We start from the raw sequence: 19021 nt of genomic DNA, 5'->3' as shown, positions 1-19021 counted from the left end.
GAGACAATGCCATGGTACCAATTAGCAAAAGTATTGCATATTGTCTCAAAATATTTGTTTTCTGTTTTAATAACTGCATCTACCAAAGACATTCCTTCATCCTAAGCATGGAGGAACATCCCATCATCAATGACTTGGATGATTAAATGCCCTTAAAATGGCCATACTCACTTTTGTGTGAGAGCAGCAAGACAGTAAACACACCGCATGTATTTCAATCAAGGAATGGGTGTCCATTGATTTATCCATTAGAAACAAGTTCTTAAACTTGACATTACCCTTGGTGCTGAGGAAGAATGGAATCACTGTCCTGCAATGCAAAATGGGGCAGTGATGGTGGAGCTGTGGCATGGAATTACCATGCTGGGATGTGCAAGATGCCTCAGGGCTGCCATGGGTGCCTCCACACATTTCCCCTTTGCACCTTTGCTTTGCAGCTCACTGCTTCCTCTTTAGACTAAACAAGCCCAGGTGAAATGATGTTTTCCTGCCTTTTGTGGGCTTAACTGAAAGACGTTACTGACACGTCATGATTTTTCTTTCCAATTATTGTCTGTGATTGCTAATTGGGGAACACATGTGATCTTCAACAAGACTCTCCAGCTGGCTGGATTAGCTGATCAAGCCCAAAATACTTAGTCCAGGGCACACCTTCCTTTGCTGGGGATCTCAGGACTACTGTGGAAGCATAACAGCAGGCACGGCTGAAGCAGCACTCAAGACCACTGAACTGCGAAGTGAATCTTGTTTTACCCCAGAAATTAGGGTATGAATATTTGAGTATGAATTTGATTCAGAATATGGTTCCTGAAGGATGCTGACCATATCTGCTCATCCCCATGTGCACACTTCAGGCATTTTCAGTGCTGTCCCACAGCCTGGCACAGCCCCCAACAGACCTGTCCCTCAGGGGAGGACAGAGCTCCCCCAGGTGACCCTGGCAGATCATCACCTTTGTGGGTGCAGGTGTTCTGCCCCAAATATGCACTCACAAGGAGCACCTGCAGAAAGTGGTTCTGATGCTGCAACTCCTTGGCTTGCTGATATCTTGGTATGTTGGAATAGATGTAGCAAGGTAGGCCTCTTGGGGTTTGACTAAATGGAATTAACTGAAGTAAGGTCATACCCTTCCAGAGGTGGTCAAATGTCATTCTCTTCAAAGCTGGTGTTCTCTTTGCCTTTTCCTCTGGCACTTTCCCATGAAGTGTTTGCTTTCAGACAGTCCTACTTTCAGGACTGTCAAATGAGAAGTGACTGTTTTGATCACCTCATTTAATCCCACACATATCATGGCTCATCAGATTACAAAATCTTACTATTATGGAAATGGATGCTTCTTCAGTGATGGAGAAATGAGTACACCTCTGGCTCAAAGGTTCAGGAATAGCTGAAAAGCTGTAGCTGTCTCGTTAGACTGAATATAGCATTCATACTGCATGGAAACAATTGCTACATTGCAGAAAAAAGAACACAGAATTAGGCTGTTATCCCTTTGGATAAAGTATGGAAAAATATTAACCTAGAGGTTAGAAATGAGGTAGGCATTCAAATAGTCTCTAATGCTAAAAGTAGTGTAGCAGTGCAGCTGTGCAGTGGTTGAGCAATGGATGTAATGAAGTATCTACAATGGTTTTTATGGCCAGCCTCATCTTGCAGGCAAGGTTTTCCTCTTCAGGACAACAGAGGCTGAGCAGGTATACAAATGATAAGTCATGCACACAATGCCATCCCAATCCCACCCTGCTTTGGCCAGTGTTTCTCATCCTAACTCTGTTAGAAATACATCAACTGAAATCCTGCCCTGTGCCCCTCATTCCAGACTTAATGTATGAAGATAGAGGTTAAATGGGCCCATGTGGGATGAATTTTCACTTGATGCATCTCCCAAACTCTGTTCTCTATCACACTGCTCTATCTAACAAGGAACCCAAAGCTGGCTGAGAAACACAGAATTACCTGGATTTATGAGACCTTAAAAATCTTCTAGTTTCAACCTCCCTGCTACAGGCAGCAATGCCATTCACTAGATTACATTGCTCAGGGCCCCATCCAATCTGGCCTTGGACACTTCCAGGGATGGGACATCCAATACTTCTCTGGGATTTCTAGCTTCCTGGAAAGTAGCAGCTTAAAAAAAAAATATTCTACTCTAAGTCTCAGCTGCCTGAAATCAGCCGAAACTCATTTTCAACAACCAAGCTACTTCAGACTCCCTCCTCTCCTCACACTATTTGATATGTTTAGATTCTTAATTCAGTACCAGCCAGGAAGAGGAAATGTTAATAATTACCCCAATTTTCAATCACTATAACTGATTTTTCAAAGTAGCACGTTCACGAATTTCCTCCCTTTATGTGACTAGAAGCTGAAGAGTGAAACTCCACGCGGGCAAACACCAAAGCTGCTCTGAAGCCCTGCAGAGCAGCTTAGCAAAACAAAAAACTGAGCTGCATCACTTGCTCTGATCTCACACCTCGTGCTCATCCAGACCCAGAGCACACAGCTGAGGTCACTGCTCTCCTGTGCAGTTCATAGGGTGAATGTTTGCAATAACCACTCCAATCTGGCACGAAGCTCCCAGGAAACTATGAGGAAACAGAAGCCTTAACAAATGGAAACAATCAATATAGAGAAAGAAAGGCTAGTCCTGACAAGGATTTACAGGACCATCTCACAAAGAAAGCCTTGGAGCCACACACAGCCTGAAAGCCAGTGCAGAAGCACAGCAGCCTCTGCCCTGCTCTGTAGGATGTGGGGATGCTTTTAGGCACATGACTCCAGTGCTAGTTCCTCATGGAGTACAGACTGTTTCTGTGGTGCAGAAATGACAGAAGCAGCAAATACAGCTCCAGAAAAGCTTCAGAGCATTCCCTTCCTCTCTCTCCATAAATCCCTCCTTACTGAAGGACACAGGTGACACAGACACTCAGGGTGCACAGTGACAATGAAGGGACTGTGTGGTTCCACACAGCTGGATTGAGTGGCTGTCCTTCAACACCTTCCAGCTGCTTCAGATAAGGGCACAGTGCAGCAGCCCAAGTGCTGGTACCCTTTAAATAGTTTTCCTCTAACCTCTAGGATTGACATTGTATTTCATAGGGGTCTGCCAAGTGTTAAGGCACACTGCCATGTTATCCCACACAAACACAGAAAGGATTAAGGAACAGTCAGTGACAATTAGTAATGTTTACCTTTTCCACTGTTTCACATTTTTTGTGTTCTACATCTTTCTTCAGTTTTCTGTAGGGTTGTCTCCATCTCTTTTACTTTGCAGAATGCTTAACCAATTCTTTTAAAAATTTCTGATTTGGCCTTACAATTTACTTTTCTTTGTTATTTCCTCCCCACTTTCATAATAGTCTGTAATACATATTTAAAATGTTAAATGCGTGCAAAAGGGTTTTTAGAAAACAGGACAATAAGGACCAAGGTTTCCTTACCATATCAGATGAGTAGCCCAGCCTCCCCTGTCTATCACCATGTAAATCATTACTTGTAAATGTGGCAGTCTGGTCAAATGCCATGTTCAAATCTCCCAATTTAGATTCTTTATGGTGGATCATTTCAATGTAGAATTGAAAGACATAAAATGCCAGGCCTGTATATGTTTTTTATAAATCTTAGAGTGTCTTCTACCTCTGCAATATCTGAACACAAACCTGATTCTTGCTCAGGGCAGTAATCCCACAGGATTAAGTCATACTGTAAATACCAGACAAATTACAATCGGATTAGATGGGCAGTCTGTTCATTTACTCAACACAGCTGTACTCCAGAGTCTTTTCACCACTGGTGTCTATTTATAACATGAATGTGTTTTTCTTAAATAAATGAACACAGCTTCAATTTCATATCTCTCTTGTTCTTACTATTTGTGGTCAATAAGGAACAGATTTCTATTTCCTAAGGAGCAATGAGAGAGTGCTCCTTGAGAGGCCAACAAGGCTGCTCTTGGTACAGATCTGCAGGACAAGATTTAGTTTAAATTTATCAGTGAAAAGTCTTTTGAAAATTTTGCATTCAATTTCAGTCAAGCAGAATTTTAGAATATAGCAAATATATTCTGGAGATAGGTTTGAGACAGCAGCACAGACATGCTGAAATTACCCAGATTTGCAATATTCACGGCAAGAATTTCTCCAGGTTCCAAACTTGCTTACACTGGTGAGAATACAAACCTCACTGAGTAGAACTAGTGTAGCTTGGGATTTACAGGGGATTTCTGCTCGCTTATGAAAAGGAAGTATATTTAATAATGTTTGGTATTACCTGCCAAAATCTTCCTAGCATTTCACTGAAATTATTTATAAATGTCACATCACATCCTTCATAATTGTTCCCAATTACAAGAATCATCTTGCCTTTTAGATACAAACTTGCTTCCATCCAGCACACAAATCCGGTGTTACTGTAGTTTTACTACTGCAATCAATTAATGAAACCCTACTAAAACATGAAGCTGAGACTTCCATAAAACAGGATTAATGACTACAGGCCATGAAAATACTAAAGGCAAATTAAGCAAACTGCTGCACCAACTAGTATCCTCTTGCTAACTCTATTCTCACCTTCACCTTCTGATTGCAGAGTTGTTATTCCTGATGTGCACAGAGATAAATAAGAATAACACTGAGGCTGGAGAAGTGGAGCCAGTGAGTCAGGAGGGATGAGCTGTAGGCCAGCCTAACCCATTGCTACCAAGCTTCTCCATTCTTACAGACAGGCATGTCCTCACTCAGCTTCAGAGGTGAGGCAGACAACTCTGCCCGTGGAAACCCAGAGGGGCTGTCCTGCTGAGCACCCTGAGCATGTCTCAAAGTGCTGTGACCACACTGTGATGGGTGACACAACAGAGTGGCACAAACACAACCTGAAACACAGTGTGGTATTCACTTCTCTTCCACAGTGATACAGTACCCTGGAAACTAGAACACTCTTTTATCAGCAATAAACCAGTGCAGTTTATCATACATAGAGCTGTCAATAGCTGTAATATAGTACCTACACAAACATGAGATCAGCTGTTCTCCAAAGACAGCTTTTTCATTAGGCAGGTGTCAACAATTCAAAGTCACAAACAGATTTTACTGAAGTGTAGGAGAAAGCATCCCAAGTCTGCTTTGCACTGAAACAGGAGGTGTTAGAACGACCTTCCACTGCAGGACACCCACTGAACAGGAACATTTTTGCAACAGAAATACTGGTGCCTGGTTCTGCTTTCACACATGTGACTCCCGTTGATTTCAAAAGGAGTTTCCATATTTCACTAGCTCAGAAGTACACGGTGTACATGGTGCAAACCTGAATGCATACAGAACATTGATTTTATGACACAGCATATGACAAGTGAATATTGGCTTAAGGTTTTCCTGCACAGCCTCCTTCTGTGCATTCCTTCCTGTGCGGGTTTATAGGTTATGTGCATTACAGGTTTGATGGTTTTCAGATCAATTCACAGCACAACCTTCTAACCAGACACCACCAGCCCAGCTGAAAGAGATATTCCACAGCACAACATGGAAGGAGAGGAATGGTTTACACAGAATCACAGAATCATTCAGGTTGGAAAAGCCCTCCAATATCATCAGACTTAACCTTTAACCCAGGCTTAACCAAGGCTAAGCTGGTACCTTTGGTTGTCATCATATTTTCTAGGATTTCTGGTCAAGTTAAGGGCAATCAGTGGATCTCTGCAAATAGCCCTCAACAGCTACTGTTTGGTTATTTTGCTACAAGCTGCTTAGCATCCATCAAGAAAGGAAGGATGTGGCAAGGGTGGAAGATTCCCAACTCACATGGAACCTTTACAGCTGTAGAAAAATTAATGAGAACTGACTCTTTTTGCAAGACCAAGCCATGAATTGTACTTCTAAGAGCAGTATGGATACTTAAAAACCTTAGAAATATAAGAATATGAAGACTAAAGCAATAATAATTTTTCTTTTCATTACAGGAAATTTCCATAAGGAATTCAGAATTCTGAGTTATTTAATTTTTGCGAGAATTTGATTTAGAAAAATAGAGTAGCAGATATTATTACACTAAGATGAGCAAAAATGACATCAAGGACTTACTTTCTGCAGGTTCCTTAGATCTTCTGCCACTGGAGGATTTCCTCAGGAGACTTCTTCCTGAGGTGAAGAGGCTGGTTAGCTCCTCCAGAGGACTGGTGGGTGTCCGAGAGCGGGAGCTGCTCTGAGATGATGACCCGTAGGTGCTGACTGACACACTCACCATCTTCCCTCCTTCTTGCAATGTGTTTCTGGCTGTAGAATGAGGCACTGATGGAGAGCTTCTTGAGAGACTTCCTGAATGTACAGAGTCATAAGGTGGAGGTCTTTTGAGGCTTAAGGGGGTAAGAGACCTACCCATACTGACAGGAGAAGGTGAGGCAGAGTGACTTTTAGGATAACCATGTGGAGACTGCGTTCTGTATAAGGTAGAAGGATGAGGAGGTGAGGAGGTGTGCCCAGGGGTGCTAGTTCCATGAGATACTGTCTGGTCTTTCTCCAGTTTTTGATGGCCTGGTGTGTGAGGTGGCAGTGAAGATGGAGAAGCTCCAGCTTGCTGTTTGATGTAAGACACATTTTCTAGGACGGGAAGCTTTGTGACCTCTAGTGGAGTTAGAGGAGACTCGTCAGAATTCGGGGAACACTGCACTGGCGCTGGTGGGAACACCAGCAGTGGAGGTCTGTGAGAGAGCAGGTTTGGAAATGGCGGGGGTATGTCACAAAGCAAGCCCTTGGGAGTAGATGGCACTGGAGACTTGGAGAAATCGAGGTCAGGCACTGTGGGAGTAGCACACTGAGAAGAACAAGTGTGATGGTCATATTCACATTGACATTTTGAGTCTTGGCCTACATCATCAAATATAGGGTATTTCATCTCCTCATAGACAGCTTCGCTTTGGTCATCCTCATCTTTTTTGAAGTCTCTGAGAATATTCCCAACCATTTCAATATAAACAGGCTCCTCTTCCTCTGTGTCTGGAGCAGGACTGCTGACCTGCGAGAGCGAGGCATCCCTAGTGAGGGTTGCCTTCATAGGGCCATGCTTTTTGATATATGTTTCATCAAAAGATGTGCTTAGCTGAGTGTTTGGATTTCGTTTCGGCTTAGGAGGTGGAATCTTCTTTGTATACTCATCACTGTGAGGTCTTGGTTTGGCTGACACTGAAAACAGAAAAGAACACAAACTCATCAGAAGCTGTAACACACCTTATCAACCATAGGGTCTCTGTTACAGAGCCATAATTCTGGAATGGATTTTCGTGGGACCAGCTTATTGCTGGTTATCTCTGGTATTACATCAATAGAACACTATAAAAATAACACTCAATTCAAAACACTCCTAGACTTCCCCCAGAATGCTTTGACACTCCAGGATTAAGTAACTAGTGAGCACTTCCCTTCCTCCGAGACATCTGTTCTTTCCCAAACTCTTTGGGACAGGGGACTTTCCATTTTTAAATATTCTTCTTTTCAAATATCACTGTGGGATTTTAAAGACCCAAAGAGTTGAGAACAATATAACACTAAATATCAAAGTGAACTCCTTTTGACTCCGAGAGAACACTTAAGGTCCTGGACAGTCATACTGGAATGACAGTGAGGTAACTCTGCAGTGACAAAGTGATGAATCAAGACCTTTTTATTCATAGTAACTTCTTGCATAAAGCACCACAATTGTCTCAGTACTAACACACAAGCAAAATACTCATACACAAACTAAAATCTGCTTTTGGGATAATTCTAGTGATTTATCTGGACTCTATTATGTTAGAATGTCATCAATCTCTTCATGAGATTTCTGTGAAGTCAAGGAATAACAAAGTATCTCACAGATTTGGATCCTTTCTACACTGGTTACTTACAGAAAAACCTTGTCTTTGAAATTATAAATCAAAACATTGTGATGAAATTCATTTGAAATGAGAGGTCAAGGGTTTCTTGGAAATTATCCTTTATGAATTAAACAATAAGAAAACTCATACAAACTGCATTTTGTTCACTTTGCATAAAGAGCTAATAAAACATCTCATTAAATGTTAGGGTTAATAAAAAGCCTCATTAAATGTTTAAGTGAAGTCGGCTTTTATCTTAAGCAGACTCAACAAACTTGTTCAGAAACAAATTTATCACATACACTAAACCTAGCTTATGTTTCTAGAAGGCAATTGATACCTCACTGCTAAGTTCCCCAGTTCAAACAAACACACACAGAGACCTAAACTAGTGGCCAGGTTAGAATGGCAGCTTTCCTGCCTTTCCAAATTTTGCTGCTCCTTGTAATTCACTACTGCATATCTGCCTGTTTGAATTCAATGCTCAGAGAAATCTCCAGACACCTTCTGCTGACCCATCAGCAAAAAGCCAGCAAATGTCGATGCTAACCCAGGCAGGCAGCACTCACAGAGTTGAAACCTCTCCTTTTGAAACAGCCATGAACACATTCCTAAAGCCAGCAGTGAGGCAATGCTCTGCCAGCTCAAAGACAGAATTTTGAGTCTGCAGGATGCTGGCTCAGAGCTGGATTAAAGCACCTGCATTAAAGCACCTTACTAATGTGGTTTGGTCACTATCAGAGGAGGATTCAAACAGTGTTATCACTTTGTCAAACTCATGCTTTGATCTGCTAAATAACTTCTGTTCAATTCCCACAAGGTGTAGCAGTAAAGGCAGATGATGAACAAGTTTTGTTCAGGAATAAGGAGCTGTGAATGTGTACATGTACAAAGTAATGAGACTACTCTTTGTTAGTAGCATTTGTTTTAGCTTAACACATAACTAAGGTACAACAAAGCAAAAAAGAAATGAAATCTTGCCAGAACTAAAAGGAACAAAAAAGACTCAAAAAATCATATTATACTTTCATGATGGTTCCAATTAATGTGATCCACTTTGCAGCAGGCTAGGGACATGCAAAAGCTACCACAGATAAGAGTGTTTGGTAGCTTGATAGTTTTTCACCATGTGGATATATCCTAATGCATTTTAAATTTGTCTTTTTAATTAACCCAAATTAATTTTCTTGAATGTATTAGGCTAGACTTTTGGGAATAAGATGTAGGCTACCAGAATCATTTGGGCTTTGCAGAAAATATTACTTGTGATGTATTTGACAATACTGGCAGATTTTTCTTACCTGCTTCCAGCTAAATCACTATTTCATTTCTGTTTAGTGTCTTATTTGTATATTATGTTTTTATATATTCTACTAGCATAAACTTGATCTCAGTCCTCTCTCCAGCCTCTGCTAATCTGATTTACAACTCTGTCAAAAGCAATCTTATTCAGATTGCTGTCATTAAAATGAAGAGACAGCCAATGAAACTGGCACAAACTGCCTTATCATTTGTGAACATGTCGTACATGACCCAAACTCTACTTCAGCTACATTTGAAAATTCTGTGTTTTGTAAACACAGGCTTCTAACAGTCTTCAGTTCCCTGTGCATCACACTGCCATCACTAACGGGTACCTGAGAAAGGAACATTTCCTGCTCCTCTGCTTCCTCAGATCCCTGTTCCCAGTGCTGCCTTTTACATCTTCTGTGCCACAGGTGCCATGCTGAGAATGGCTCTGTCATACAGCCACAACCCCACTCTTTGATGTCTTTATCAGGATGGATGTTAATGATCACAAAATAATCAAAAGCTGAGTTACTCTTGTGCTGTGGTCATTCAAGGCTAACTGATATTTTTTCTAAAACCTGTCAAAAGTGGTCAAAAGTACTGTGGTTTTAAATTGCTAGAAAAAAGTATTCTCCTCTTCCCTCACTCAATTTTCACAATTTTTATCCAGCTGAAGAGGTTCTACTACACTGTCTAAACCTGTCCTTGGCTGTTGGAGTTCCTATATACAACATCCACAGGTTATTACATTACAAATGAGGAAATGAGAAATGTCAAGGAAAAACAATTGACATTCTGCCATCCAGTCTTGTATTTTTGCATGGGTTGAAATTAAGTACCACAATGACACATAGAGCCTCATCTGCCATTGCATGATATGTAGCACTAGCCTAGAATATATTGGTGACATTATCAACAAAAAGGTCAAATGACCCAGTTCTGCTGTATGAGACAGGGTAAAACATGACAAGGTGATTTACTTTCCATTTGCTATTTAAAGCATTTTTCCTCTGCTCTAGATTTTTACCTAACCATCTATTTCCAGCGTGTGTTACTGAGATCTTTTCCCCTTCATGACCAATTGGGCTTTTCAAACTAAAATTTTAAACTAAATTGTTTAAACATTTTAGAAACCTTAAAAGTTACCTCCTATATGGTCCTCAGAGCATGAACATCTGTTGCTATAAGACTCACTAGAGAAAGTACACAGGTAAATGGATAGACTTAATAACAAAGAAAGGTTTTTTATCATTACTAGGAACAGAGGAACTGTTCAAACCCACTAGGAACTCCCTCAGGTGCAGGAGGACATTCAGGAGGCAAACTGAATTATCTTTAAGAAGTCTGTGGTGCAAGACACTTAAATTTATTTAACAACAGTTTCTACTCTGAAACACAGCTCCCTGGCAAGGGCTGAACTCTATAGCACACCCATAAATGGAATATGAACCATGAACTACTGCTCCAGCCCAGAATAGGAGAGAAAAGTAGCAGGAATCCTGCAGCTAAACAAAGCTGTGCAAAGCCAATGAAAGGAGCAGGAGTTTCCGGTGTTACCAACATTTGGCAGGGATAGATGTGCATGAATGGAGAAGCCCTGGCAGGATCCCAAACCCAATGAAAGGAAATGATTTGGCAATCTCCAGATAAGAACAGGCAGGGTTGCTTAAAGTACTTGACATTTATCAGGCAGAAGAAGCATTCGGTGCCTGCTGGGAACATAAACTTCTATGAAAAGTGAACCATGCTGGCATGTTGGTGATATCCATGCTGCCATGTTGTCTGCTCTAAACATGGAGTAATTAAGTGCTTTCCAACATGAATTACTATGTCCTTGATGAAACTGTTGCCTGTAACTTGTATTGTGACTCTGCCACTTGTATGCATCATACTCGAGTCCTGATCCAAAGCCAAGTGGAAGAAATCAAAGTGAGAATTGTTTCTTTCCCCACCAGGTGCAGCTTTCCTCAAACATCCATCTCAGAGGGCACCACAAACCTCTTGTGAGTGCTTCTATTACAGACACACAAGCACAAGAGAGCAGGCCTGTGGGGAGGTTGAGCACAGGGGATGTGCTCAGGGAATGATGCTCAGCACCTGCTCCATGGGCCTCTGTCCCCACTGGAGCTGCCCTGGGAGCTCTGAATGCTGTGCCAGCACCTCCTTGTTTGCATCAGAGCCACCCAAAATACCACAGCTGATAACCTGGAGGCACAACAACCCTTGCAAACAATCCTGCTGCTTGAGCAGGAACTCTGTGTGCTCAGTAGGGCACTATCCAAGCAGCTATCTGGTTCCAACAAGCTTTAAGGGAAATGAGATGCAGCTCTGGTAACTCCAGGTCTCATCTGGAAGCAAGAAGCACAGTGCTTAAAATAGCCTCATGGAAGCCCTACTGTATAAGGAGAACATGACATTTTTGAAATGAGATATTTGTAGTGCAAAGGTTATGCATAACTTTTAGACATACATGGATAATCTCCCTTTCATAGTTAATTTTAGAAATACAGAATGATTCTCTTATCCTTCTGAAGTATATTTTTATTCTTTAAGGAGACACTGAAATATGAAAATATGTTGTTAGATTGTTGTTTATTATTTGCTCACTGCATAAGGAATGAGTGAAAACATCTAAAAATTAAAATTTGTCATTTTATATTGTCTTTTGTGTATTTTCCAGCTTTTGCATTCCACAGACCACTCCAGTGATTTTTTCTGTTCACTGTAACAAACAGAATAAAACCACAAACAGGAAAAATGTTCCCTTTCAATTTCCATAAGAGATTATGTGCTTCTAAAAGTGCTTCTACTGAGTTAGGTTTCATTATCTCTGTAGATGAAGTTTTAATAGTCTTAGTGAAACAAATTTTTAAAAGACACAGTTGTCTGAACTGCGCAAAAGATTGACACTCAGGAGACCTAAGTTTAAATCATCTATTTTCACCTATCATTTTACCTCCTAATGCCACCTTTCAATATTTCTCTTCTGCCTTCTTATACTTCTCTTATGTTAGGTTCTAAGGTATTTTACACAAGGTTTTTATTTTAATTTATTTGTTTATATCAAAACTTGCACAACAATTCCTATCATTGGAAAACAACAGTAGAAAGCAAAAAAATTTAATGTAGTTATTGGAGACATGCAGTGATGAACATGCATCTTTTCTTCTCCAAGAAATATTTGAAGGCAAATATTCCTACACTGTGAACAGCCATAAAATATACACAGAAAGATGCATCTTAGCAAGTGATTATTGAAACATCATCAACAGTTTGAAGTAACATCAGAGAATGCATTTCTCTCAAGAAAAAAATCTGGTTCTCAAAATAGCATTGTCCTCATGGACACAAGGCCCTTCCCTGCAGGTTACCTCCTCTTTTCCTAAAAGATGCTCTAAAAGAAGGGAAGCACATGGGAGGAATAAAAGAACCATCTGATTAATTCAAACAGACAATAGGTGGTTTCAGCACAATGGTTTCAAACAGCACCTATTTCTTCCCCCTCCTGAATTTATTAGCTCTTACTGGAAATTATTTGGGCATTTAAAGAGGACAAAACTATACTGAAAATGGAAGGACTAAAAGTCAGTGTCATAAAATAATGCTGATGTGCTACTTGCATGTCTCAAGGCTATGATTAAGGACATTTCCTCAAAAGTATTCAGGTCCCTTTATTTTGGCTGCAACTTCTTTTGGCTTTTAAAAGTATTGATTTCTGCTCTAATTGAAAGTGGTGGAGAGCCTGAGGTTCTGGGAGTGATAGTCCAGAATTAAACATCAGTACAAAAGAGAGCAGAATCAGGGCCTGCAGCTAAAGCCAGTTCTGCATTGCTCCAGCACTGCAATCCCTCTTGCAGCTGTCTCCAGCCTTGGTGCCTGTCATTCTGCTCTCAGGGACAGCTCAGGGCCACAGAACTGACCAGCCCCAGCACCACAGACTGTGCCCATGCCCAGGCTGCCATACCTTCCTGGGGCTCACAAAAGCCAGCCCAGGGCACCAGTCCTTGCTGCCAGAGCTCCTCCCAGCACAGCAGGGTCTGCTGGTCCTTTGCTCTGCAGCATCAGGACAGATGGGGCAGACCCAGACGTGCCAGGATATGCCAAAACCTTTGTAGTGTCAGCATGGTGCAGAGATTCCCTACCTAAATTGCCACATTCCAGAGCAGACTGGTTTTCCCCTTCACAGCTCTCACTTCTCTTTATCTCCACCTGGCCAATTAGCCTTTCCTAGAGTGCAAAGGTCTCCAAAAACTTATGAAAAATTACAAAGTGAATGTCTCCTCCTGAATGCCCAGATTTCTGCTCTCCTATATTTTGAATTTCAGAATCTTGTCTTTTGAAAGAATAAGTAATTGATGTCCTCTATTTTTCCAGATGACATTGAATAGGCAAAGAAAAAAAGAAACTGGTATTTGGGAAATAATGACAAATTATTTGCAATCAAGCTGTTCTGTACTATTCACTGAGGCTGAAAGCTATTGTCAGATGGCACAGGCCTGGTAAGGCAGAAAAACTAAGACTTTGGATGATTAAGGAAAGAATAGTCAATTTGAATCATCCTCCTTTTACAGGAAAACTGATGTGCTGAGTGCAAGTGGAGGCAAATGAAAATCTCACAGTAACTTCTTTTGGGTGACTCTCTGGGTACCTATCCAGAAAAATATTCTTCAACTAATATGACCAGACAGAAAGGGCCAGATCTCTGGCAATGCATGGGTTTAAGTTATAGAAGTTCCAGAAGAGGCTCTGAGGACAGAGAGGTGGGAGGATTACTGGGGAAAGATCCTCACGCTGCCCACACATGCAATGAGTATTTTCGAAGTTCTGGTTCATTCTGAACTCTGCAATATGCAAAACAGGTTTTGCAACCAGTGTTACAGTGACAATAAAAATTTCTGTAACTCTATATAGTCTGGAGGAATTCTAGAGAAAGGCAATTGGTATTGAAATTTCTCTATCACAAGCATCATTAGTGAAGAATGTGGAAACAGAACTAGTGAATCATGCATGCAGACTAATTTACAAAGTCTATGTGCCTGTTTGTTGGTGTCTCTCATGCAGGAGCCTGTACAGAGCTGAAGTACTGAAGGGTTAAGCATGTTCACAGCAGAGTACAGCAAGACAGTAAAACAGCCACAGAGCAGAAACATCAGTAAAGCCCTTCTAAGTTTATAGCACTATTTATGGAGTCATGACTGTCATTGTGAAAATGAAACCTGAAGAGTTTGCTGGTTTACTGTGAATTAACTGCTACTGCTCTATTCTTATAACTCCCCACAAACTGACTGCACTTCACACAGAGAACAATGGGTGACACCAGCCTTCCCCAGCCCCCAAATCAGCATTTTTGTTGTGGTAAAGTTCTCATGGAGCTGTCTCCCTGCACTAGCTGCCCCTTCTCCCTGTCTGCAGCTGCCCTGTATCCTTAATTATCTTATTCCCTAATTATCAGATTCCCTGACTACCACACCAAAGATGGTGATGCTCTGAGCTTCTACAGGCTGAGCCAGGGGATGGCTCAAGTACAGCAGCACTTCTGTTTGCCTTAGAAAGAAAAGATCTCTCCTCTGTCCATAAAGGGAAGTTTCTGGTGGTGTGTGAAGAGCTAAGTCCCATCAGGACATGCCTTAGCCACCTGCATCACATGAGCTTGGTGTGTAGAGGACACCACAACAGCAGTGACCCTTTGAGGGCTGAGCTGCTTCCTCCTACTCGCTGCAGCCCAAAGGCACTGAAGCCTCTGTGGCATTATCTGTTGGTGCTCCTGGTAACAGAGGCAGACCCCAGGCTGATTGCAGCTTCCCAGGAACAACACTGCTATCCATTGCTGCCTGTGACAGCTGAGGGCAACAATGTAGGAAATAATTTGCTGAACTTCCATGAACTTCTTGGAGAAGGTAACTGCACACAGGCTCAATGACCAAGTGCTCACTGAGACACTGAATGAAACAAATCTCTGCAAAACTTCCCGGCTCTGGGGGATTTCTAAAACCAGGACACACACCCCAATAGTGGACTCCAACATTATTTAATGAAAAAATGGTAAAAAAGAAAATCAAGCTAGATTTAGATAAATGCTAAATGAAACAGGAAGTTTTACTCGCCTACTCTATTTATCTAGAAAAATAGCCTTATTTGCTCACTTGATTTGTTGTTTTGGTTCACAAACAACCAGACCAGAAGTCTAGCAATTACTATATGCAATGACTTGAATAATTTATCCAGAGATATGAGACTCCTCATTTTTCAGATCCACAGCAATGCCTATCTTCTATTTACAGCTAACATAAGTAGGTCAAATGCATTATTTGCTTATATAAGTAACAATCTGTTTGCCAAGCTTCTAAAATAATTGCAGTCCATTAAATCAAACTGGCAGGCCTACCAAGGTGGTATTGTACAGAATACTGGGCTCTTGGGGACTTCAACATGAGATGTGCTGTGTCCAACTATTCCACAGGCACAGCAGCCCCACAGAGGCTCCTGTGCTTCCTTGGCTCCAGCACCAGGGACAAGGAACCAGCAGATTTCAGCAACCCCCTGTCCCCCAGAAGTCCAGTGGTCTCTGCACAGTTCTTTCCTTGAGGCACTTGTACAAAGCTGCACTGACTGACACATCCGGCAGGTCCTTCTGCCACCACTGAGCTCACATCTCAAAACAAAGCACAAGGTTGATGGCCAGGGCCAGATGAGTCACCACAGCAGGAGCAGCAGAAAGCAAATGAGCCACAATGAACAAGAGGTCAGTGAAAGGGGCACTCTTTCCTTTATCAAAAGGCCACAAGGTGACCCTGCAGAAGCAGTTCCTGTAAGTTGTCACTGAACATTTTTGGGTGAATATGATGACAGCTGAAGTGGAAGAACACTGAGCAGCTCACAGGCAGGCAGCAGTGCCTGGAAATGTAACAGCAACAGCACTATGGTCAGAGGCTGAGTGGTATGAAATACCCACTGTAATCTGCTTGAGGAAAAATGCCTCCCAGCTATTAATTTTACTTTCATCTCCATAGGGGTGACTCCTCTCTCCTCAGCTCTAAATAAAATGTTGACAAAATTACAGACAGGCCACATGTTATCAGCTGCCTCACATTCAAGGCTTCTCTGTGTGACTGGCATCTATCATTCCATCCTGCATTTATTTGAAAATAGTGTAGTGAAACTAGTAGAGCCTGTAATAGTGTTGATCTACAAGGGTCAAGCAGCTGGGCCTAATCCCCATAAATTCAGCCGGTATGACTGCAGTGGACAGTGCCATTCTGACAGAGTTTTGAGCAGTTCCAAACAAGCTTTAGGAGAAGCATCTCCTGTTTCAAATGTCAGGCTTGACCTCATTGTTCCAGCTGAGAAGCCAAGATGGAGGATAAAAAGACAAAGATGGAGCAGAAAAAGGAAGGGGAAAGCAGAAATTACTGCTATAACCTAGTGTTCACAGCCTGTTTCATTGTGTTGTTTATCAGAAGTGAAGCTCTTTGCAGGAATTCACCCCCACCACCAAGGCACAGTCTATGGCAGAGCACAGTTCAGAACAGCCTGAGCTCTGTGGGGGTTGTTACACACCATCTCCTGGGACTGCCTGTTCTGTAAACCCCTGGCATTCAGCATTTCTGAGCTGCACCATAAAGGCAGCTCAGATTTTTGCCATCCTTATTCACACTCTGCAGCATCAGTGATACCTGCAGGAGGCTGGGAAAGGGAACTGGAGAAGTTCCTACACTGAGTGGCTGCTTGGACTCTTGCCTTCCACAGTGACTGTCCTGAGTTCACAAACTAAACCCTGCCAGGTGTGTGGAATTCCACATTAGCAAGGACAGTGTTTTTCACATATTCCCTTCACTCAAAGTCTTCTTTCTACAGTGCTGCTCACAAAAGCAGTGTCCCATCAGCTCAAGCTTTCAATGTGAGAACAAACATTCTTACCATAAACTGATTGCAAATTACCTCTCTAAACAAAAGTTTTATCTTTACTTCCTTTGTTACAAGGAAGGAATCTGTGACACAGAGGGACAAGTGAAATGCTCAAGGTCATGTGAGCCAGTGGCTGCTCCTCCACTTACACCCCTGGGAGACAATGCTTAGTATTGTTTTACAGAAGTCTCCATTTGGCTTAACACTTACTGACATGCAAGCATGCATTTGCAGAACTGGGATCATATGGCAATGAGTCACTGCAGATATTTGGCCACACCACCAGTATAAATTATTTCACCTTTAACAGAAAATAAATTCAGAATCATAGAACATTTTGAGTTTTCATGCCTTTGCTTGCAAACACTCATAATTAAGAAAATAAGTAGGCTAGACATATTATCAAGCTTTTTCATCCACACTAGTCCTTTAGCTTCAAGTTTCTGCTTGGCATACTTTGGTATCTTTGCTTTTGTGGTTGTGGATTTTTTTTTTTTAATCAAAAGATTGCTTACCATCCTATTCACCAAAATTCAAATGTTAAGAGACTTGCATTGTTTTAAACAAAATCCTAACCCTATTGAAACTGAGACTTCTGGCACCACCTCCATGATTCTAAGGCAAGGTTTATAGCCAGTCCATCCTTTGGTATTCTACCCAGAGGAAATAGGAGAGAGCTCCATTTGCAGTCATGCATGAAGGGGAGAATGCCAGAAGTCTCCTTAATCCCAACAAGGCACTAGTAGGGCCAACAACCCAAAGGCAATACTGCTGGCGTTCCAGGCATGTGTATACTCTGAGAGTCCTGTACTTGTAGCATTGGTTTTACCACTAAGAATAAGGGGAGCTATAAGTCTTCAATCATTATATGCAGGAGGGTAGTGAATTTGAAGGTAGAGTACTCTTTATGAACATCTCAGAGAAATTATAGGAGCCATGGCAAATATTATACCACTGCACTGGAAATGGATATTAAGCTCTTGCTGATGTCAAGTACACCATGCTGCAGCTTTTTACTGCCTGCTTCTAAGCCTTTCCCCACCCTGAACTAGCAGCCAGCTACAAACCATCTCAGACTTTGGGATATGCACTTCTTGTTTGACACGCCAGCAGTTTAAAGTTACAGCCACTAAAATCAGCACTAAAATTATGTGTGCATCCCTTCTGCATCTGTGAGAAGCCCAGGCTGGTACACTGTGACCTCCAGGCAAGCTGATGGCAGTGCAAGGAGGGAGCTGTGCTCTGTGGAGCTGTCAGGGCCATGCACATTACCCCAGCACAGCAGCGTTCACACACGGACAGACAGACGGACAAGCACGACGTGCCAAACACACTTGCAGCATGTCAGGCATATGTTGCCTGATGTCATCCAGCATTAAGCCAAGTGGAAAGGATGAAAGCAGCAAAGCAGTGCACCAATCAGGACTACTATATTCAAACAGTCATTAGAAAGAAAGCACCAATGGAACAGAGGCTGGCCATGACAGGATCTCACCTGGAGCTAGACTTTAATCTCTTGGGATGTGATTCTGTAAGCACTGTGCATTCCCAGTAAAGCAAATGTGAGTGCAGGGGGCTCAAAATGTTTTAAGAGCTCAGTCATGCTTCACTCCATAAGGATTTGTCTCATTTGGTTGTTAAAGTGAGAAGAGAATTAGGGCACCAGTTTAAAAAATAAGGTAATACAGAGGTGGAAATCCAATGTACTTGTTGTATAATAAAAAGTGCAGCTGTTTTGTGGCTTTTGTCTTTAGTTCCAAATTAATTTTGCTGGACACATCTATTACCACAGACCAGCTCTGAGAGTAAACAGGGGCTTTAGGATTTCAATCTGATCCCTCAAACCCTTACTTATTTGTCCACAATGCCTTTAACAGAAAACATGCCAAAACCACTATGCAAAACAGAAGTGTAGTAGGAGTATTCTCAGATTGTTATTTTTGCAGTTTCAGAGGCATTTCATTTTACTTAACAATTTGTGAT

General features: G+C 41.8%; 1 protein-coding gene across 6 annotated transcripts in view; it reads right to left on the bottom strand.

Annotated features, from left to right (window-relative positions):
- NYAP2 (neuronal tyrosine-phosphorylated phosphoinositide-3-kinase adaptor 2) overlaps positions 1–19021 on the bottom strand; it is a 154216-nt gene that overhangs the window by 46187 nt on the left and 89008 nt on the right. For all 6 annotated transcript variants that reach the window (XM_064720731.1, XM_064720734.1, XM_064720733.1 and 3 more), the window contains one exon: positions 6075–7172. In XM_064720731.1, the coding sequence (XP_064576801.1) occupies positions 6075–7172 (1098 nt within the window). The remainder of the gene's footprint in view (positions 1–6074; positions 7173–19021) is intronic.

This window comes from Zonotrichia leucophrys, chromosome 9 (genome assembly GCF_028769735.1).
Source record: "Zonotrichia leucophrys gambelii isolate GWCS_2022_RI chromosome 9, RI_Zleu_2.0, whole genome shotgun sequence".
Taxonomy (NCBI): Eukaryota; Metazoa; Chordata; class Aves; order Passeriformes; family Passerellidae; genus Zonotrichia; species Zonotrichia leucophrys.
The sequence above is the reverse complement of the archived record's forward strand: the minus strand, read 5'-3'. Positions and strand labels throughout refer to the sequence as shown.